Genomic DNA, 23,412 nt, shown 5'->3' with positions numbered 1-23,412 from the left:
TTCTGTCCTGTGTTCAGCAGTGATGATGGTGAGTGTGACCGGCAGGTATGTGGACCTCTTGCCTAGCGTGCTCTTCTGCCTCCTTCTTTATGCCTCCTTCTCCAGCAATGCAAGTTCTGCTTCAGCGTCGAGGTGACAATAGGAACCATGACTGTGTGCCGGTGTCTGTGTGTTGGGCACTTTGAAAGGGTAGCGTCAGTGTATTCGGCGGATGCTGACTGAGTGCCTGCCGCGGGCCAGGCACTGTGCTGGGCAGTGGGAGTGCAGTCGTGAGTGAGCAAGCTCTGTTCCTGCCCCCAAGAAGGTTAGGGACACTGTCGTCTACTCATCGGGCAACCTACTGTCCCGCCTTGCTTGGGACTTTCAGGGCTGAAACTGGGAAAATCCTGGGCAAACTGGGACATTTGGCCACCTTGTGTAGTCAAGATGGCAGTGAGGGGATGTTTCTTGTGGCATTTAGTGGTGGCCAAATCCAGTTGTGGATGGGAGGGCTGGGAGGTTTGCAAACTCTTTCCTCAACGAGGTGTCTTCGTTTCACCACATGGGAGGTAGAAGATGCCGAATTTTATAGAGAAAGACACCTAGGTGATCATTTCTTCTGCCTCCCTCATTCTAGGATGGGACATACAGAGAAGTGAAGTGGCCCACCCATGGTCACGTGGCAGCTTGGGGCGGAGCTCGGCCTGGGTGGCTTCATCCACCCTCTAACACTCTTTCCCTAAAAACGGGCCCATCTTGTCTTTCTTTTCTTTTCTTTTTTTTAAATTTTTTAACACTTTTTATTTATTTTTGAGAGAGAGAGACACACAGAGACAGAGACAGAGCAGGAGTGGGAGAAGGGCAGAGAAAGAGGGAGACACAGAATCTGAAACAGGCTCCATGCTCTGAGCTGTCAGCACAGAGCCTGATGTGGGGCTTGAACTCACGGACTGTGAGATCATGACCTGAGCTGAAGCTGGATGTTTCACTGACTGAGCCACCCAGGTGCCCCTCACCTTGTCTTTCTTATCCTGCCCACCCTTCCCCCCTCTCTGCTCAGCCACATCCATATTTGGGGTTAGGTTCAAATAAACTGAAGGGTAAGGGAGCTTGCCTCCAGGTGTAGAGAGAGAGGCCAGGGCAAGGCAGCTGTTGCTGGAGGGACCCTGAGCGGCTCCCAAGAGAGAAAAGGAGGAAGGAAGGATTTAAGGAGGTCAGGACGTTTGGCCTGGAGGGATCACTTAATTACAGTACAAAGAAACTTAGAACTGCTGGAGACAGAATGTGAGGAACTGGGGCCATAAGTTGGGGGAAGAAGGACCCCGCTGGTGGAGAGAGGCCCTGACTCTCTGACCCAGGGAGGAGGTTTGCAGAAAAAAAGGAACCCGCCGGGGTCAGTGGCATGCATATAAAATGTTGGCCTTCTATAAAATAAACAGCCCTGTTAGCTCTGTTTAATTCCAAAAACCTACTGTGTGGGCAGACTCTGGTTTAAGGGTAGAAGATAGCTCAGCAGCAAAATACAGCCCTGGTTCTTGGGGGGCTTGGTTATAATGGGGGAGGCAGACAATAAACACACACCATTATGATGTATTTCACTAGGTGTTCCATTCAGAAGGGCCTGCGTAGAAAAACCTTCTGTTCAAAGGAGTCTTTCACTTGGAAATGGTGATCAGAGTTTAGCTTGTAAAAGAAAACATTTCCATTCTGCTTAGGGAAAGGCCATCAGGAGTTGACCCATAGCCCTGGGGGTTCAAACCGGCTAGTGGGCCTGGCTGATACTGGGAGAAATTCAACTTGGTCTCCTTGGGAGGGGGTAAATGGGGAAGGGAAGAGGGGAAGGGAGTAGAGGGTCGTTAACCCCCGGCTCAGGAAAACCCCTACGAACCATCTGGATCTCTGGTTAGTGGGGCTCTGAGGAACCCTCTGGAGAAGTGCTACCAGACACAGGGTCACAGTCTGCACGGCTGGTGGGGTTAGTGGGAAGGATTGCCAACATGGACCACTGTACCGACCTTACTGGGAGCTGTGCACTGCACTTCATAAAAAACCAATGATACAAAGTCATGTGCCAGCAGTTTGGCCATGTATTGTATTATTTTTTAAATGCAGTCAGTGAGTGGGTTGTATCTTGATGCTTTTGTCAGTTTTCATGCCTATGGAAAGGTCAGCTGCTGGTCTTGATAGATATAAATAGGCTCTAGCCAGGGACGCCTGGGTGGCTCAGTCAGTTGAGCATCCAACTCTTGGTTTCAGCTCTGGTCATGATCTCGCGGTTGTGAGATCGAGCCCCGCGTTGGACTCTGTGCTGGGTATGGAGCCTGCTTTGGATTCTCTCTCTCCCTCTTTCTCTGCCCCTCCCCCACACGCATGCGTGTACCCTCCTTCTCTCTCTCTCAAAGTAAATAAATAAACACTGAAAAAAAAAAAAAAAGAGCACTAGCTAGAGGAATGGACTTTTGGCCACAAACTTTCTGATGGCTGTTCGAAAAATCATTTTCACAACAAGAAAAAATTTTTTTGGAAAGGGTCTTGATGAGCTTAAGGAGGCCTTCCAGTCTTTGTCCTTCATTAAAGTCCCTCCCTCTACCTCCCCACCCCCTTCATCCCTTCACTGCACTTCCATGAGCCAGTTGCTTTTCTCCGGTCACAGCACTATTCCCTCAGCCCCACCAGGCCTTTGCACAACTTGCTTTTTCATACCATTTAAGAGTGTAACTAAATCTGTCCTCCTCCCAGAGCCCTCTTCTGACAACTCCTTCTGGAACAGCTGCCAAGGCATCACGCTGTCCTCTTACCCTGCTTTACTTTTCATCTCAGTACTTATATGAAATTATATCATTTGTTTGCTTCCATGTTGACCTGTTTCCCCCGTCAAAGTGTAAGTGCTGTGAGGACAGGTACTTTGTCCTTGTCCTGCTGTGCCCTTATTGCCTACAATAGTACCTGTTTCATGGAAGAAGCTCAATAAATATTTATTCCATTAAATACAAGAATGAATGCCTTCTACGATGCAAGTCTGTTAAACTGGTGGTTTTATTAACATTGTAAGTATGAAAATGATATAGACACAAGGATGGGGACAAAACATAAGAGCCTCTTAAATACAGAGAACACACTGAGGGTTGCTGGAGGGGGTGGGGGAGGGGGAGGGACCAAATGGGTTAAAGGGCATCAAGGAAGACACTTTTTGGGTTGGGCACTGGATGTTATACATGGGGGATGACTCGCTGGAATCTACTCCTGAAATCATTATTGCACTATATGCTAACTAACTTGGATGTAAATTAAAAAATAAATTAAAAAAAATAAGATAAAATAAAATAAAATAAAAGAAATTTTAAGTATGAAACAGATTTGGGAAGAGGCTCAACTCTTTTCCTTCCCCCACCTCTCTTTGGTGAGAGAGAAGGAGAGCTGGAAATAGAATGGGAGAAGTTTCTGTAAATTTCTGGTAACCATAGAGACGGTGATTTTAGTTTATTAATCTCCTGCTCTTAAGCAGGCTGGGGCCCCACGGTGATTTCTCCAAATTGCTCAGCCCTGGTTATCCTGCAGCCTTCCTCATTAAGGAAGAACAGGCCCATTCCTATCCTGCAGCACTTTAATTGCCAACAAGCAGAAGCTCTGTACCATTATGCTCATTATTGCATGATCTAACCTGGTTGCACCTCCCACTTTGGAGCCATACACCATGGTCACCAGCCCTGAACCCCTGGAGCCTCCAGTGGCAGGTGGTGGGAGTCGACAGCCTCCTCTCTGAGCCCAGGGCCTATAATTGCTGCTCTTTCCTTTTGTTCAACTGTCCTGAAGACAGGAGTCCATGCCTTCTGGAATAATGTTTCATTTCAGCCCGAGCATGGCACCCACCATGGTTTCTTGCCCATAAAGGTGATGCTTACAGTACTTGTGTGTTCCTCTCCCTACTGGGAATAGCATGTAGACTTTTAAGATTATGCTCCAAGTCGTTTGGGAAAGAGACCTCCAAATGACTTCAGGGTTTCAGGACAACTAGGGGGGGAAGTGAGACAGTTAGAGGTAGTCTCTCCAGCAACCATCTTTCCCTGAGGGAAAAACCAGGTATAGATGTCAGAAGACCATAGTGTGATTCTATCTTGGCAGCTGATTCACGGTGGGGACTCAATCTCTCTGAGCCTTAGTGACCTCCTCTGTGAAATGAGACGAGACCTGTCATTCTGTCCCTCATTTGTGTAGAGACTCTGACCGTAGCTTCAACCTGGTCTGGAGTCTGGTTCCTGGTGATGAATGAGAGGTAGGAGAGGCCCAGGCAGTATGCCTTCTGCAGTGAGACAGAGTGGATTCTGGCAGAAGTCACTGGAAGGGCACATCTTTTTCTCCCAAAGAAGATCATCTAAGGTCTGCTCTTACCTAGATGTTGGCTGCCATTTTGAAAAAACAAAGACTTTCCGTTGGTTGCATTTTCTATCCTATTGGGTTTAGAAAGATTGAGCCATTCTTCTAACAAACACTCGGTGACTACCTGCTGTGTTCCAGGTACTACACTGGGTGTTTACGGCACAACTATTCAGCTGGGATGATTATTGACAAATCCAGACTCTGTTGTGGTACAAATCCATTTTAATGGTTGTGAGCCTGTCTGCTATATATTTAGGGCTTGTCGTAAGTATCAAAGAAGAGGCCCTGGGAAGAATCTGGACTCCTGAGCCCTCCAGCAAAGCTGGAGCCAAGACATGGGGTGGGTCAGTACCTGGGGTGCCCCGCGTCTGAGTCACGGACAGATCTAAGAGCCTGGCTTTTCTTCTTTGTAGGTGCCGCAACCTCTCCTTCCCCGATAGCCTGCCAGAGGTGAGCATCGTGTTCATCTTCGTCAACGAAGCACTCTCAGTGCTACTGCGCTCCATCCACTCAGCCATTGAACGCACACCTCCACACCTGCTCAAGGAGATCATCCTGGTGGATGACAACAGCAGCAACGGTGAGTGCCTAAACTCCCTTGAGCCCTGTACCCTGCTCTGTGCCTGACATCTCAGCAGAGGGTTGAGCCTCTGTTGCGGGGGCGGTTCTCATTTTTTAAGGCTCTCTACGACTGCTCCTTCAATGAGCTGTTGCTTCAGAGATGAGAGATTCTTGATGGTCACGGCTCTGGAAGGTTCACTCCATAGGTGTACCTCTCTGCATCTTGAAGGGGCCTGGTCCCTAAGCTTTTCCTCATTGGCTGTCCACTCTCTCCTCTAACATTCTAGTGCAGTGTAGGATAAAGAGCCCTGACCCCCACCCCCACCACATGCACAGTGAACATTGCACCACGTGCACAGTGACTCTTTTCTGTGAAGCATCATTTCAGTTTGTGGTATCCCTTGGCCTCTTCCTGGAAGATGGTTGGTGTTGTCTTAGCAGTGGTGGTGATGATAGCAGAGGTGTTGATGGTGCTGGGTGTGGTGCTGGTTTGCAGTGGTCTCGATGGTGGGGCTGGTAGTGGGCGTGTAACACGGTGGCAGCAACAGAGCTGTAAAAAAGTCTGTCCTCTTTGCTGGATGCCCTGCTCCCTGTTCCATCCGGCCTTCGCAAAGCCTCGGGTGGCCCACAAACACTTGTTGAAGCCCTTACCCCTTCCCTCTCCCCTTCTCCAGCCATGCTACCAGCTACCTCTTTCCCTTGGGGCACATTCTGGGGCCTCTGATACCTACATATACCAACCACCCCATAACATTTTCCAAACTTAGAGACCAGGTACTGAGATGGTTTTAAAACCAGTGCTCTTCATAGGATGATTAATATGGATGTGCTTTGGATAATGCACGATCCTAAATACTAGACTGCTAGGGCACGGGATCAGAGAGTCACTGAGCCTGTGTTATCTTTAGTGCTTTCTCTGGTGTCAGGTAGTAAATTTTCCAGTGAATCGTTGCTATAATGAGAAATTCAGATGGGCAATTTGTGTTTTGTTATCAATTAAAGCTGAAACATATCAGATAATTGAAATATATTTAATCTCAATAAGCAAATTTTCTTTTTCATTTTATCACCATGTAGTAAGAAGTGTAGAGCAGCGCTGTGAAGCGGGTTTTAGAGCTTTCTGAAGGGCAGTGCTTATGGATCACTTGACTCTAATTGTTCCGTGGTTGTAAAGGGAGGAAAAGACATCAGAGAGTGGTAGCAAACAGGCAGCATAGTTTTAAAGGTGATTGTTAATGCAGGAGACAGGAAGGGGCCCAGCCTCTGCTTCTCACGGCTACTTGCTATTATCTGGCCTGTGTCCATGGAATGGATGCCTGAGCAAGTGGAGAACAGCTTGACTAGCCCACCCGTGCACCCTACCTTGCCGCACCCAGGCCTGCTGGCCCCTCTCCTCTTACATGTGAGAAGGTAAGGGATGGATGAGCCATCCTTTCAAGGGTGAGGACATCCCCCAGTCACGAGGCATCCTTAGGCTCTGTTGTGCTATAGAGGTGGGTATGAGGATCAAAGGCAAGATACTGGCCAGAGAGATATTATGAAGGAAGCATCTTCCGGATCTCTTGACTAATAGGCTATGGGCAGATGAACCAAAGGAGGGCTAGTGAATTATGGCTCAGTTTCAAGCCAGGGTGGCTCTGAGGATGATGGTGCCTTCCCAGGAGAGGGAAGAGAAGGAGCGGTAGGGTTCTTCAAGGATGGAAGCTTTCAAACCCTGAGCTCTAGGGAGTATTATGCTGATGGGAAAGTTAAGAATCATGACTGTGGTGGTAGTTACCCAAAGCTACATGTGACAAAATTGCACAGAACTACATACCCACGCCCAAATGGGTACACATCTTACTGGAGAGATCTGAAAAGCTCCGCGGATGGGGGCAACATCATATCACAGTGTGATATTGGACTGTAGTTGTGTAAGATGTTAACGTTGCGGGAGGCCGGGTGAAGGTGTGTGGAACCTCCTTGTACATTTCTGTGTACTTTCCTGTCTTATCTGTAATTACTTCAAAATATAAAGGCTAAAACAAACATCTCTCTCAGGAGATTCTAATTCAGTAAGTTTGAGGTGGAATCTGGCCATCTCTGTTTTAAAAAGCATTCTTGGGATGCCTGGGGGGCTCAGTTAAGCATCTGACTCTTGGGTTCAGTTCAGATCATGATATAGTTCATGAGTTCAAGCCCTAAGTCTGGCTTTGTGCTGACAGAGCAGAGCCTGCTTGGGATTCTCTCTCTGTCTCTCTCTCTGCCCCTCCCCTGCTATGTGCACACACGCTCTGTCTCTAAGTAAATAAACATTTAAAATAAAAATAAAAAAGTAAAAAGCATTCTTAATGGCTGTGTTGCGTAGCTCTGGTTGAGAACCTCTGGTTTAATGAGTAAGATGTAGCTTTGCTCTTGTACACATGAGTTCCAGTCCATGATGTGAAGGGAAAGAACTCTGAAGTCTCGAGACATGGGCTGTAGGGTCTCACTGGATGAGTGACCATGACGTCTCAGAATCTTCGTTTCTTTCTTTGTAAAATGGGAATAATAATCGTCCCCGTTTGCTTCACCTGCCTGACACAGTCAAGCGAATGACCAAATTGAAGGCCATCAGTGTTTACCCCTACCCACCCCGCCCCCGCATTCCCAGGAGACTGCCACATAGCTCGCCAGCTACACAGCTGGAGCTCCAGAGAGGGAACCGTGGGAACGTGAATTTGGAGTCTTATGCACAGAATAATTGAAGCCACTGCCTGGGAGGAGATGGTGGCAAAGAAAAGAGGGAAGAATAAAAATAGAAGCTTGAGAGAATACTGAGCGTGAGACATTAAAGAGTCAGGAGGAAGAGGGTTAGCTGGTGAGAGACGGAACGGGAAAGGGCAGGAGAAATCTGGAGGATGACGGATTCCTCGGACAGAGAGAATTCCAGAAATGAGAGTCATTTATTTGAATGAACCCGCAGACAGGTGGGAGGACGCAGAGTCTGGGAAGAAGCCTCCGTATTTGGAAGGTGCAGCAGGAAGCTTTAGGAAAGTATTGGGGATGGGGGCTATGGAAGCCATTTAAAGATGAAGAGCAGACAGGGAGGTAGCTTTTCTCTGTCAGGGATTTTGGCTGCAAGAGAGAATCAGATTCTAATGATTCTGGAGCAACGTTTCTCACTCACACACACTTACACACACTTACACAAATTTTAACCATAATCTATAGTAAGAAATATGTGCACATCATGACCCAGGATGACACACGTACTCACACTCATACAATAGCACACGCTATTGAAACAAAACTTTTAAGAAACAATAGTTAGCCTTCTAATGTGTGAAGCACGGTGATATTTTCTATTATAGTCTGGTTTATGTTATTCAGTTGTATTGCACTGTATTGTATGGTATGGTATGGTATTGTATTGTATTGCATTGTATTGTATTGTATTTCTTTTTTTGAAAGGCAGGTTGTTCTCAAGACCCTGACTGCACATTAGAATTGCTTGGGGAGCTTTTACACAATCTGGGTGGCCATCTCTTGGCTCTGGTAATTCCATTGGTCTGGGGAGGGGGGGTTGCCTGTGGCCTTTGAGGCCAAGGTGTGGAACAAGGCCTCTGAAGGGGGAGGAGAGGAGGGGATCCCGGGCACAGAAGTGAGGGCTGCCTCTGGGAAGAAAGGGCCCATCTCTGTACCACTCAGGAGAAGCAGATGGGTGAATAGGGAGATAGCTGGAGGCAATGAGGGGTACAAGAAGGGGTGCCAGGAGGCTGGCAGAGTAATAGTGCTCAGTCCCAGTATCCTATAGCTTTTACAAGACCTTGGGTGGGTGGGGGCATGTTGGGAAGGGGACTGGTGGCAGCTGGGGTTGCCCTGTGTTGAATGGGGCAGGGAGGCGATCCGGAATGGGTCTCCTCAAGACCAGTCTGAGCTGAGCTCTCAAGAAGGGCAGAAAAAACCCTGGAGACTGTGGCCCTTGAAAGAGGTGAGCCATCATGCTTAGCAAAGGGCTTAAGGACCCTTCAGACCAGACCAGCCCGACTTGGGGGAAGGTGGCTAGGACGATATCCTCCTGCTCAGGCTCCATTTGGGGCCTGCTTCTCTTGGGCATCATCTCGCTCAGCACAGAGCGAGATGTTTATTTCATGTCAGGCCAAGTCAGTACAGTTCCACAGATGTTTATGGGGCACCCAGCCTGGGCCAAGGGCATGACGGGAATCTAGCCCCTGACATCAGAGAGTCCTGCAAATAAATAAAAGGACATGAAACCTAATAGGACTCCTGTTTCTGGTCTCAGGTCTGCCACTTCCTGGCCGTGGGTCCTTGCCTTGGTTTTATGTGCCCTGTGGGGATTTCAGGCCCTGCCCTGCCCTGCCTGCCCCATAGTCACCAAGGATAATGACAATGGAAGTGAGTGACAGTGAGGTAATGGCAGTGAAAGGGCCATGTAAGCTGCAAGGTGTGAAGGGTGCCCCCAGGGTGAGTCTAAATGACAATAACAACAACTTCAACAACAACAGTAATAATAACAGCTGATGTGTAACCGCTACTTAAAGGCAATTCTTGCTTTTCTCTCCCTCCTGAAACAGTATGCTCTGGTGGGAAGAACGCAGAAATGGGCCTTCGGCCAACTTTTCAGTTCCAGCTCTTTCTAGCTTCTTCCTGGCTATGTGCTCTTGACCTCTGTGAATCCTATTTTTCTTATCTGTAAAACTGGGACGTGGAATTCCTACCTCAGGGGTTGTTCAGAGGCTTGAATGCGATAAGGCATGATGGAAGGGGCGTCTGTGTTTGCAACTCTAAATGAAGCGGGAGTATAGAGCCTTCGGGACATCTCCCCAGGCAGTGTCACACGTTGTGTGTGTGCTGGTACCTCATGTCCCCCAAACCCCTCCTCCACAGGCATTTCTTTTGCCTTTTTTAAAAAATTGGTTTCAAGAGTAGAATTTAGTGATTCATCGCTTACATATACCACCCAGGGCTCATCCCAACAAGTGCCCTCCTTAATGCCCATCACCCGTCTAGCCCATCCCCCCGCCCCCCACCTCCCCTCCAGCAACCCTCAGTTTGTTCTCTATAGTTGAGAGTCTGAAGGCATTTTTGTTTGGGGTCAGGCTTGTGTTTCCACAAACACAGGAAAGGGGCTGTCAATGACCGCCTTCTTCATCCAAGCCTCTCTAGATCTTTAGCTCTCTCCCTCAGAAGCCAAGGGCTGGAGGCTCTGCAGATGGTCCTTGTATGAGAGTCTGAGTCCCTGTTTTCTGCCTCCTTAGCAATATCCCAAACAAGCTCCACTCTTTCAGGGGGCGGCTCCTGTGTAGGATGTGGTCATTCTACTAATGTGGTCTCAGACTTTAGCGTTTGAGCTTGATGAAAAATACAGAGATTCGTGCCAGGCGCATTCTTGCCTCAGGACATTTGCACTTGCAGCTCCCTTCTCTTGGAAGGCCTTTACTGCCCCACAGCTTCTTCTTTTGCCTCTTTAGGCCTTTGCTCAAATCTTTAAAATAGCACCCTGGTTAAAGTGGCAGCCCTTACCCCTGTCACTCCTCATCCCTTCCTCACTTCTTTTCTTCCACAGCACCTATTACTACATCTGTTATACTGTACTCACTTGGTTACCTTCCTTTATTTATTTGTACGTTCTCACTCCACCCGTCTGTAAGTTCCATGAAGACAGGGACTTGGGGTTCGTTCATTGCTCTGTCTCCAGTGCCCAGAATAGTGCCTGGTACTTGTAGGGATGTACTAAATACTGATTGAATGAATCAGTGAATTTTGATTCTGTAGGTCTGGGGCAAGGCTTGGAATCTGCATTTCAGTAAACTTTCCAGAGCATTCTCATGCAGTGGGACATTCTCTGGGAATCACTGTTCTAACTGTTGTCCCTCATCTGTACTGCAGCTGAGGACCTTGGGACGACAGGCATTTAAGCCCCCCCCCCCTCCCCCCAGAGCAAGCCTCAGGCAGCAGGCACTGCTGGGTGGAGTGTTTCTTCCCCCAGTGGGGCCTTTGGGACCTCCCTGCTGCATCCCAGGGAGATGACGTGAATGGCGGGCAGGATGCAGAGCTTCTCTTGCTGTTACCCCCAACCTGGCCTGAACTCAGGTCCTATGCACAGAGTCAGATGGCTGACCCCAAGCCTCCTCCCTTCAATGTTACCCAATGTCTGCAGCCATTCCTGCCAGGGTAGGCCATGCCCTACCTGCCCTGTAGCTCTGAGACAATGTCTCCCCTCCCTGGCTCCTCATCCTGTTATCTCAAGAAATGGTGGGAACACGGCTGTGAGCCTCCTGGTTTTAATTACCATGCTCTCAGTGAATCCCAATAGGCCAATGTCTTTATCTGGGACTGAATGATTTAACCTTTATGCACCTCCAGAGGGAGGGAAGCACCAGCATTTGCAACTGATAGAATCATCCCTGCCTTTGATTCTTGGCATTCACCTGTTTGTTCGTTCACTTCATTCACTCATTCATTCATTCATTCCCTCAACAGGTTTTTGATGGCCACTACTTTGTGCTAGTACTTTAGCACACAGCTAAGCATTTGCCTCTCCCCCATTGTGAGCTCATTCATGTGACACAGGTATTCCAGTGCCTGGCACAGGACAGGTGCTCAATGAACATGAGCCTTTTCAGGTCCCCTCACCGGCTGTCCCAGAGTCACCATATTCCACAATCCAGCCACGTCCACTTCCAAAACCATTTCCTTTTCTGCACTTTCTGTGTTTCCTTTTTTAACTCGTGTCCTCTTTTGATAAACTTAAAAATCATACACCCTTCTTTTCATGCTATTTGAAATTTTAAAATGAATCTGACTGTTGTGACTAAAAGCATATCAAAGCAATGGCAATATCAAATATTCTTTTAAGAATACCATTCCCTGAGGTGTCGGGATGGCTCAGTCAGCTAAACATCCGACTTCAGCTCAGGTCATGATCTCATGGTTTGTGGGTTTGAGCCCTGCATTGGGCTGTGTGCTGACAGCTCGGAGCCGGGAGCCAGCCAGCTTCAGATTCTGTGTCTCTGTCTCTCTCTGCCCCTTCCCCATTCATGCTGGCGCTCTCTCTCTCTCTCTCTCTCTCTCAAAATAAATATTAAAAAAAAAAAAAAAAAAAAAAAAAAAAAAGAATACTATTCCCTGAAGGTCTCAGTCTGCTCTTGGTTGGCAGTGACTTGGCCAACCTCACCAAGCCTGATGTGTGTCCTCTTCTTCCCTCCAACAACAGAATGGCCACTTACCAGAACCTCACACCCTTGAAGCTGGATGGTCTCTCTCCTGGGTGATGCATACCTTTCGCTCATGGATGCAGCCTTCTTACTGGTCACGTTTGCTCGAAATCTTCAACAAATGTTGGCAGCATGAGTCATAGAACCAGGCAGCCTCCACAGACAGGGTAAATGGGGCTGTCCCTCCCCCACCATGCTGTTGGAGAGACAGACAGAAGACCAGGCAAACCCCACCTGGCTCTTGGGAGGAAACTGAGGACCTATGTAGGACAGAGACTTGCCAGGGCCCTATAGTATGTGGGTGACAGAGCTGAGGTAGGACCTCGGGTCCTCTGACTCTCATGAGGGCTCTCTCCTCCACCCCATGCTGTGTCCCTACGTGGCCCCATGTTCAGTCTTCCTGCTGTCTGCACTCTATATGGCTGTGGAAGCCCAGCCAAGGCCAGGCAGGTTTGGTTTCGTTATGGTACTCTGGGCCATTTGCCCTGCTTAGCCCTCTTCTGAGAATGACTGTCCTCCCACAGCCCACCCCCTTCACCCAAATCAAGCTTCAGGGACCGTTCAGGTGGTAGCGCTTCCAGAAAGCCCTCCATCACTCTGCACTCTGCCTGCCAGCTGGATCAGGAAGTTCACCTTAGCACTCACACAGGCTCTGACTGCCTCCCTCACATACTGTTTTTACTGGCTATTTACTCACGAAATTAGAGTGAGAAATTTAGCACAGGTTAGCCAGGGTGACCCGTGTTAGACAGGGTGCCACTCATCTCAGTGTCCCACCAACTAGCCCAGTGCTCAGCACATAGTAGTCACTCAATAAAACTGGTTACAATGGGGCGCCTGGGTGGCGCAGTCGGTTGGGCGTCCGACTTCAGCCAGGTCACGATCTCGCGGTCCGTGAGTTCGAGCCCCGCGTCGGGCTCTGGGCTGATGGCTCAGAGCCTGGAGCCTGTTTCCGATTCTGTGTCTCCCTCTCTCTCTGCCCCTCCCCCGTTCATGCTCTGTCTCTCTCTGTCCCAAAAATAAATAAACGTTGAAAAAAAAAAAAAAAAACTGGTTACAAAAGGACATTCACAACCCCTTAGGGAAGTAGGTGTGGTTACCATCTCTGTTTCCGTAGAGGAGGAAGCTAAGTCTCAGATGAAAATAAAAAGTGACCACGGCCCAAGGTCATAGCCAAGCCTTGGTTAGATGGGGATTCAAACTCAGATCCCCTGGTCCTGGAACCCGTGTCTCTCTAGTTGTCACACTGCTGGGAGGCCAGGGGCTTTTCTTTTATTTTTTGGAGGAGTGAGACTATTTAATTTAGAAATAAGCTTTGGACAGCCCCCTAATCAGAAGGGAGCCTATGAGTCCACTCTTGGAGAGAAAGACCATCATGGAGGTAAGGACCCCACGTGGGGCGGGAACAGCATGAGAACTGGCGCCAGGAGCTGGTCTTGTGCTCAGCTGTGTGGACATAGGTTCCTTCGTGTCTGATTTTCCCCTGACAGCAGCCCACCCCATTACTTCTTGCGGAGGGTAGATCAAATCCAGGATGACCCCCTAGCCCCCACGCTAAATAAAATGGTAGACCTGTGTCCCAGAGTCTCGCATGGATTAGCCTCCCCCAGACCCCTCCCAGGTACAGGTCCTGGATCTACCTCAGTGAAGGGCAGCTGGCAGGTGTGGACATGAGTGGTTCCTCAGGCTGTGTTCCATGCCCCCGGCTAGACCACCGCTCAGTGGGCTGCCTCTGCCCAGGGCTGGGCTTTGACCCTCACTTCTCCAGGCCTGGGCCTCTGACCAGAGTGACTCCCAGTGCTTCTGGGTAGATGAAGTCCGAATCAGGCAGCACCAGCACAGTGAGCACTTAACATGTGCCAGAGCCTTTTCTAAGGATTTTCTTTATAAATTAATCAGTGCTGTATGATAATGGTAAGAACCATTTCGGTATCATTCTATATAATAAGGAAACAGGCACAGAGGAGTTAAGGAACTTGTCCAAAGTCACACAGACATAGGATTTGAACCCAGGCTGTCTGGCTTCTGAGCTGACTCCCTCGACCATTAAACAGGCTGCCTCTCATGCACCGTGGATCTCGGACTCCAAAAGAATTAATGGAATTTTGGCCTCATTCTCTGGAGAGAGAATGGCATTGGGCAACAGGGCCAGCAAAAGAGGCGAAGAAGGAACTTAAGAGAAGGGAGTGGCTGTCTCCTCAGCTGGAGCTTTGCCCGGGTTCAGTAGGAAGGAGACGTGTTGCATGGAGGCGGCTAGGCTTGTGTCGGGACTGAGAGGAAACTGAAGAGCCGTGCTCAGGTCATCTCGTGAGAGGGGCAGCTTCCTATTTCATTTGAAACGGAGAGAAACTGGCGTGTCTATGTGCGCACGTGTGTGAGTGAGTGGCTGTGACCCGGTGAACGTGCGCTGATGCGGTGTGAACGTGTGTGAGCAATGTGTGCACGTGCGGGTGCACCTGATGTCTTACTCCATTTGGGTGGCTTTTACACCATGTACTGTGTTTTGTACCAAAATACCATAGACTGGGCGACATTTGTTTCCCATGTTCTGGAGGCTGGAAGTTCAAGATCAAGGTGCTGGCAGATTCAGTGTCTGAGGAAAGCCTGCTTCCTGGCTTATAGATGGCTGCCTTCTGGCTTGTCCTCACATGGCCTTTCCCTGTTGCCTGTGTGTGGACAGAATGCAAGTCCTGGCATCTTTTCTTATAAGGGGGCACTAATCCCATCATGCGGCTCTACACTCATGACCTTATCTAACCCTGATTACCTCGCAAAGGCCCCACCTCCAAATACTATAATGTTGGGGATTAGGACTTGACCGTATGGATCTGGGGGGTGTGCAGATTCGGTCCATCACACTGGGCTTCTGTGAGCAGTGGCGGGGGGGTGGGGGAGGGGCAAGACCCACAGATAGTGGCTGAGCCACTTCCACCACTACCTGGAGCCACCTTCACGATCGTGATGAGTGACAAGTCATTGCACAACTGTGAGTCACTGTTATTTTTAATCGGTGGTAAGAAAATCACAGAGTAGTGATGAAGTAGAATCAGAACTCCCAGATTGCTTGCCACCAGCTGCTGGGTCCCCCTCCGCCCCCTGCGGAGACCCCATCATCCCTTGGCCCAGAGGCTGCCTAATCATTGTTTAATGTTTCAAAGATGCTGTCCTACACAAGAGATACTCATTCCAAGCTGTAAAAATACCAACAGCTTTGCATGCAGCTGGAATAATTGCAAAAATAAAAAAAAGCAGAGGAAAAGAATGGTCTGACAGTATTGTGCTTTATGGAGCTTAAAGAATCCCATATAGCTAATCTAATTACAACCAAGGCTCAGGCAGCTTAAAGGTGTTTATACAGCCAGGCACATGGGCTGTCGGCCCACTCAGCTGAAGGCTTCTTGTCACCACCACCCCCATGCCTCTGACTGGTGTGACTAGAATAGCCCACCCATAAGACTGGCAGCAGGCACCCAGGAACCTCAAGATGGAGGCAGCCTCATACTGAATTCTGCAGAGGTCCTGGAGGCTCTCACATTTACCCCGTGCTGCCTGGGGCTGCTCTGCCTACCACACTGTTCGCCCCAGACTGAGGCTTACTCTTGGCCAGACTATACGGATTCCTGTGCTCAGGCATTGTCCAGCCCTCTCCCACGGAAATCGTATGACTTGTGAGCTCCTGGCTGCTCTGGGTAGTGAATGCCCACCCCTCCCTGCCCGACTCAAGCCCTGATCAATGCCCACCCCTCCCTGCCCGACTCAAGCCCTGATCCTAGGACTGGGACATGCTTGGGCCAGTGGCCATGGTGGTGGAAAGGAATTGGGTAAATATTTCTGGCCATTTCAGTTGTGTCTGTTTCTGAATGATCCTTGTAGAGCCACCACATGTGGTTTTGCGGGCTATGCCCTTGACCAGGGCACCCAGACAAGGGGCAAGTGGGGGGTTTAAGTCTAGCCCATGATCTCCGTTCGCTAAGCCATGCATCCTGATATGAGTCTGTGTCAGAAATGCCTTTTCAAACTGGGAGTCTGAGGGGGAATACTTTTCTGTGATGCACATCAAAGGGCCATGTGCTAATAGCCCAGCCAGCGCTGACTCTGCGGAGAATAACAGCAGTGTCTTCTTCCCATGGTGGACGGCATGGCTGTAACAGAGCTGCTGCAGCCTGGGGGTGTCCCCCGCACCTGCTGCCCTCCACACCCCAGCCTTCCTTAACTTCCTCTGAGTTGGTCCTACACTGGACCTTCTGCCTCTATGCTCTACCAGTCTGCCGTTCCCTCCTAGGATGGAGCCCTTACCCCCTGAGCTTGGCTCTGGCTCCCATCTAGCCTGGCCAACCCTCCTATTTGAGAGGCTTGCCCCTGCTCTTGGTACCCCCTGGCTGGGACCCTGCTCCACTAGTCTGATCCACCTGCCTTCCCCTAACCTGGGGGCTGAGCATCCTTAGTGATGCCTGGATGTGCCGAGCCCCTGCTGACACCGCCTCCTGGACAAGCCCCAGAGCTCAGTCAGTTTCTCCAGCTCCGGTTCTGCCTGTTGCCATCTTCTTCTCTGTCCTCACCAGCCACTCTGCCAGGGTCCCAGCATGCCACTCTGCCAAGTCTACCTGGGTCTCACAGTAGTGTGGGTAGCACATCACTCGTCCTGGGCCCCTTTGCTGATAAAGGAAGCTGACTTAGGGAATCAGAAACTCCCCAACATATTTCCCTGCCTCCCAAGAAGAGCCCCCAGGAGGGCAAAGAACATGCCCTCCTTAGCTCAGGAGCTCCCTGTAAGCAGTCTGCAGCAGGGGGACTTTGGACCATTTTGCTTTACAGACGAGACAAGATGACCAGCATTTGATTAACAGAGCCAGCAGGAACCAAATACAGGAAAGCCTTCTTCAAGCAGTCAGCCGTATGACCATCTGTTGAGGGAGAATTTCCTGGAGTTGGAGCACTGAGCGAGTATGGGAGGAGATCAGGAGCGGTCTCTTCTGCCCCCGGGTGAGGGGCCCTGCTGCCGCAGCTGGGAGTCCAACTGTCTCTGGGAAAGGCCAGGGTCACATTACCCCAGCCCGCAGTGCGGCCCACAGGAGATGTCTCCTTGTCCAGCCTATCTCTCTCAGCAGCTTGTAAAGACAGACCGGTACTGACGGTGTAGGTACCGTGAATGCAGGCACTACGGCCAAGCTGAGATCATCCCTCTACTTTCCCAAACACTTAAAACCGCTGCTGATATTAAGTCTTCGGAGTCTGGAATGCCTCCCAGTGAGACTGATTTTCTGAAAGGCAGCCCCAGACCACACAGCAACCCAGGTGTCCTCCAGCAACACCAGGAAAGAAAAGGGAGCGTGTGGACAAGAGTTAGAGCTTGTGGCCACCCCAGCTGCGGTCCAGATATGTCCTGTGTGGTACTTCAGAGCCCCCGGGAGGCTGGTGCTGCTACGGTTTGATGTCATGGTGGAAGGTTCTACGGGAGACACCATTGGGGGGGGGGGGTGCGGTAGAAGCCAGTGCAGATGACAACAGCAGGTGTGGACCTGCCTACACTGCACATCACTAGAAATCTGCTCTTATTGTGATTGGGGGAAGAGATTTTTTTTTTTTTTTTTTTAACCAGGGTTCTACTCTACACCTAAGGGCCCTAAATTGGGAACAAGTTCTTTTTTTTTTTTTTTTTCCAGGGACTGCCTCACGTATCTGCTCAGGTCCACAGGGACTTGTGCCTTTGGAGTTTCTGCAGCCATTGACATGCATTCATTCAACAAATGGAGAAGCAGGTTCCAAGCTTTTTGCTGGGGAGGCAGGGGTGACCCAGGTGTGGCTCTTGCCTCTGACAAGCTTTAGTCAAGTAGACAGACTCTACAGCCCCCCTTTGGCACAGATGTAGAGATGAGATGAGATGTAGAGATGTAGAGATGCCTCATTTCTACTTGTTTTTAGACGCATATGCCTTGGGAGTTCAAGATGTAAGTAGAATTGTAGGGAGGGAAACTCTGGAATAGAAAACAACCCCAGGTTTGTCAGATCAGTGAGCAGGAAGGTTTCGTTCGAACCACCACTAATGGAAGGCTACGTTTACTAGACAGCCCCAAGGCTGACTCTTGACTCATTCTGTGCTGCTGAAGCAGGGCGTTGATTTTAGTCTAACCAAAGAGGGCAGGGCCCGGCAAACGAGACATGTGGCTCCCTTTGTTTTCCCGTCCCTGGTCCCCATACTGTGACTTCCATTCCTTCCCCTGCCGCCCTGCCGGAGGTAGTTCACTCAGCACCCGACCTAGGAACAGGGTGGGTGACCTAGCTCACTTTGTGGGTTGCTCTCCTTGCTAGATGGGCTTCTCTAGTGGGGCATTGGGCAACTTGAAGCAGGCAACCCTAAAATGTAGTGCAAACCCCTCACTTAACTAGAGGGACAAAAGATCCAGAGAGGGTATGTGAGTTTCCCAGTGGCACACAGCTAGAGAGCAACCCTGCTCCAGCGCTTTGCTGTCTGCACTCATTCATCCAGCAAACATGCAACAGAGTGTGTTCTCGTGTGTCAGGCATCACACTCAGCACCAGTGATGCAACAATGGGTCGAAACAGTTTCTGTTTCCAGAGAGCTCACAGCCCGGTGCAGATGATACACCGTAAACAAATAGCCGTTACACACAATGTGGTGGTAAGTGCCACCAGCCACGGGTGACAGGACAGAGTGCTGAGGAGCCCCAGGGAGAGGTCAAGGTCATTCTGGGAGGACTTCCTGGAAGAGCTGGCATTTGACCTGGGCCTTGGAGGTTGAATGGGATTTGGATAATGGATTTGAGAGTGGAGAAAAAGACAGAACTTGCCTTTGTTTTTGTGTCTTTCTAATAGACTTTAGGGAAGGAGTCAGAACGATCATGTATTGGGCACCTACTGTGTTCCAGGCACGGTGCTGCACACTTTTACACACTGTCTTAATTTTTCTGGTATCTCTCTTCATCTTACAGATGAGGAAGCAGACTCGGAAGTAACTTAGCCCTGAATGGAGGCTTCTTCTTTGATTCCTTCTTCTCTCTTCCCCAGGAGGCCTCCCCCAGTGCCTTGTGCCCCACAATGAATGTGATGATTGAACGAAAATGGGCACAGAGAGATGGGAATAGCGAGTTTGCAAAGTCATAGGGAAGGCATCATCCCCCTTCCTTGGACAGAGTGTGGCTGAGCACACAGCTATTTAGGATTTCTGTCATCAGAATAAATGTCTTCCCATGCATTTAATTTATACCCACCTCCAGGCTGGTATAATCTTAGCCTAAGTGAATACTAACAAGAACTTTCCCTTTTTCCAAGCATCTTTGATGTTGATCTTTGATGTTACTTCATTTAATCCTACGACCAACCATGTGAGCTGGGTATTATTACTATCAAGCCCATTTCACAGACAAGAACACGGAGGCTCAGAAAAGTTACCGGTTGCATAGCTAGGAATGGAAGAAACAGCATTTGGGCCCGAGTTGGATCTGGCTGCAGAGCCTGAGCCCTTAACCTTGTGATATTCAGGGGACCTAGACTCAGTTACCTACCGAGGCTAGATAGATAAGGTGAAAGGTAGAGGTGAGGCAATGAGGACTGGCGGGTCTGCGGTGAACAAGAGAAGGAGTCCCCGTTCAGCCAGAAGGGACCCCACCTCTTCCTAGCCTGCAAGACCAGCCGGCTTGTTTCAAGCTGGAGATCACACTTTTACATCTGGTGGGCCGAACGAGCCACGTGGGCAGACCAGATACAGTCCTGGGCTTTCTAAGCACAGCCTGTGTCGTGCTGGCTCCCAGTGTAAGACGTAGAAGCTTCTCTGGAGAAGCTGTGTTTCTCACACAGCCTTGGTGGAAACTTCTCCCTCTTGTCCCCTCCCCCTCTCATGCTGGCTGCTTTCCCACATCTCAGAAAGCAGCCAGTCCACACAGGCTGAATGAGCCACTCCTCCGTGCAGCTTCCCTTCATCATGTGCAGTTGGAGAACTCGACAAGGCACAGGCCATGCGTGCACTTTTAGTTCCACTGATTCAGGGAGGCCCCTTCTGGGCTGATCGGCCTTTCAAAAAAGCACACAGTCAGGCGGTTGAGGTATGGGTTTTGTGTGCCTGGGTGGTGGACTTGGAGGCTGTCCTTGAGACATCCCTGAATCTTGAGACCTTGCAACTTGCCTCAGGCACCCTGGACCGGGCCAGTAGTGGGGGAGGGGAGGGGCCAGTGGCCAGGAAAGCTGCAGAGGAGGCAGATAGTTTGAGAGTCACTTAGAGCAGCCACATGTCCCTCAGCAGGACATCTCTCAGGGGCAGGAGGTCGGGGAGGGGTAGGGGAGGACAGCAGGAGCTCCGGCCTTCACATGGGCTGACTCAGCCTGCAGGTGCCTATGACTTGGACATACCACAGCTCACCGGGACTCACCCTGGCTGGCCTAATTCTCTCCCCATTTCCTGCACTGACTGTGACCGACAACGCTGAGGGATGGTCCCAGAGTGTGTTTGTGGTGCTTGTGGTTGAAAATGGGGTCGCTGCCATCTAGGAGTGAATAACCACATCATTTCAAAGCCAAATAAGACCCAGGGGGAAAAAAATCCTAGGCCTCATGTTTCTCTCATCTGGGGAAAGAAAGGTGAATTGGAACTTCATGAGCCCAACTCTTTAAACCCTTTCTCACCCAGTAAATTTGATGGGGTGACAGAAATGAATTAGAAATTAGATCAGGGCTCAGCATTTACATGGGTTCCAAGCCAAATGGAAATTAAAAAGAGTATCTCCAGCAGAGTTAATGGTGAAGGCAAGGCTTCCTGCATATATGACTTGGCAGAGTGTTCCGACCTGGGTCTCGGGGGAATTGATGGAAGGATCCTGTTGACGAGATCAGGAGGTGGAGAGAGGGTTCTCTACCCAGATACGGGGAAGGAATTAACTTGTCACCAGTTGACACTCAACTGATGTGACAGAAAATACCACCAATGCGAGGCAGATTTTAATGCCAGGCCGCCCAGTGGCCGCATTGGCTCCCCCATATCTTCCCTGAGGTGCTTCGACATTGAAGAAAGGAATATTTTCCCCTACATTGAAGGAGGTTTCTAGCTAAGTCCAGTGGATGGGGTGTGTCTGCAAGTTTGTCTGTGTTGTCAAATTCCATTTGGTTTAAACATGAGAACTAATGCAGAGAATCAAAGAAAACAGAGTTGTTTGCTGAGTGTTCCTGACCAGGGCTGCTCAGGCATGAGGCTGAGGTATTACCTAAAGTGATTGTATTTTCTCTGAAAAGAATATTCAAGGTTGTTTAATCTTTCTGGAGTGAGTTTCCATAGTCTTAGGTACTCAATTGCTCTCCTCTAGACCTGCACACTCCATAGTCCTACAATATGTCAGCCCAGCGGTGGGTGATATGCCTGTTCACCCAACTCCTCAATGTTGCATGGCTGGAAAATCCAGTCCTATCCTTCCACTTTCCACTGGGGCTCCTATGTTATGCCAGGTGTATCAATGGGAGAGGGAGGGGAGGAAGGAGGGAGAGACAGAGAGGGAAAGACAGGAAGAGGTGTGGATAGGTAGGTGGGTAGATGGATGAATGGGTGGATGGATGGATGGATAGATGGATTCAATCTTTTCCATTCCATGACATAGGTATTTTATGTCCGTTTGAAAGATGAAGGAATTGAGAGTCAGAAGCAGTAGCGAATCACCCAAGTTCCCAAAATTTCTCACTGCAAGACGGTGGCAAAGCTGGGGCTTGAACCCACATTTCCCAGCTTGAATGTGTCTGTCTTTTCCTTTGTCTGTATTGTCCACTAGGCCTTTTTTTTTTTTTTTTTTTTTTTTTTTTAACTGTCTGCCTTATATCTAAAGATGGAGTCACATAGGCCTGGACCAGTCATATAGGCTGCTTACACAAATAGATGGTCAGAAAGAGGTCCATTTTTTTTTTTTTCCATTCAGCAAATATGTACTGATCACTGTGTTGGAAGAATTCCAAGATGGAGCCCCAAGACTCCTGGCCCCCGGTATATACTTACTTCTTCTAGTTATTCAAACACTAACCTGCCTACCACTATGAAGGGTCTTTGCTGATGTAGTAAAGGTTCCCAATCACTTGGGCCTGACCTAATCACATGAGCTTTTTAAAAGCAGTTTCTTCTGGCCGGATGCAGAAAGGTGAGCCGCAGACATATGCTGTCAAGGTCTGAAAAAAAGCAAACATCCATGCTGTGAACTGCCGGTGGAGGCCACAAGGCGGGGAACTGCAGGTGGCCTCTGCTTGCCGAGAGTGGCCCCAGCTGACAGCTAGCAGGAAGACCAGGACTTCGCTCCTACAACTCCAGGAAATGAATTGTGCCAACAATTAGTAAAGTTAGAAGAGGACCCTGGGTCCCAGGTATGAGCTACAGTCCTGGCTGACATCTTGATTTCAGCCCAGTGACACCCTGAGTGGAGAATCCAGCCTTGTCATACCTGAGTTTATAACCTCCAGAAACTATGAGATAATAAATTTGTGTTGTCCTAAGCTGCTAAATTCACGCTGTTTGTTACGCAGCAACAGACTACTAAAGTAGTCACCTACAGTATGTTGGCCACTGTGCTAATTGCTGGGAATATGAGACTGGCATGGCCCCTGCCCTCACAGGGCTCACAGTCTGGTGTGAGAGGTAGATGAGAAACACATCAAATGATTACAGTGTGATAAATGCCATAAAATATATAAACAGGATGATGTGAAATAAATCCAAGGTAGAAGGGCTTTGCTCCAAGGTGAGATGTTAGAGAGGCCTCTGGCCTGAGCACTAATGAATGAAAAGGAGTTAGCCAACCTGAAGAGCCATGGAAAAGTGTTCTAGGCAGAGGGAACAACACATGCAAAGGCCCTGAGGTGGGAGAGAGCCTGACATATTCTCAGAGTCAGAAGAAGGCCAGTGTGTCTGGAACATGGCAAGGAAGGAAGAAGAGGGCTTGAGATAATGTTGAGGAATCGGGCAGGGGTAAGGAGTAAGACCAGAGTGAAGTTTTAGATGTGATGAATGTGAGATGCTTGTGAGATGTCTAAGAGGAGATGTCAAGTAGCTGTTTGGACAGATAGGCCCTGCTGAGCAGGGGTGACGCCCAGGCCCAAGGAGGGGTCAGGACCAGGCAGCCTGGCTTGGTGGCAGCTCCCTGATCATTTCGTTGAAGAAAGGCAGAATACTTGGGTCTACACAGCAAGGCTTTGAAGACCAGGGACCTGGACTTCTGGTGTAGTCTTCCTTCCTAGACTCCCCCACCCCCCTGCTCACATGCTGAGTAGCTCCAACATGAAGCTGACATCTCAGCAAGTTACTTCAGTTGTTCTG

At 49.4% G+C, this 23,412-nt stretch overlaps 1 protein-coding gene across 2 annotated transcripts in view; it reads left to right on the top strand.

The window, feature by feature from the left end:
• GALNT18 (polypeptide N-acetylgalactosaminyltransferase 18) overlaps positions 1–23,412 on the top strand; it is a 354,010-nt gene that overhangs the window by 188,916 nt on the left and 141,682 nt on the right. For both annotated transcript variants that reach the window (XM_045484518.1, XM_045484519.1), the window contains exon 3: positions 4,770–4,936. In XM_045484518.1, coding sequence (XP_045340474.1) covers positions 4,770–4,936 — 167 coding nt within the window. The remainder of the gene's footprint in view (positions 1–4,769; positions 4,937–23,412) is intronic.

The sequence above is a fragment of the Leopardus geoffroyi genome, chromosome D1, assembly GCF_018350155.1.
Source record: "Leopardus geoffroyi isolate Oge1 chromosome D1, O.geoffroyi_Oge1_pat1.0, whole genome shotgun sequence".
In the NCBI taxonomy this organism is placed as follows: Eukaryota; Metazoa; Chordata; class Mammalia; order Carnivora; family Felidae; genus Leopardus; species Leopardus geoffroyi.
Note: the sequence above shows the minus strand (reverse complement) of the source record. Positions and strands in the feature narration are given on the sequence as shown.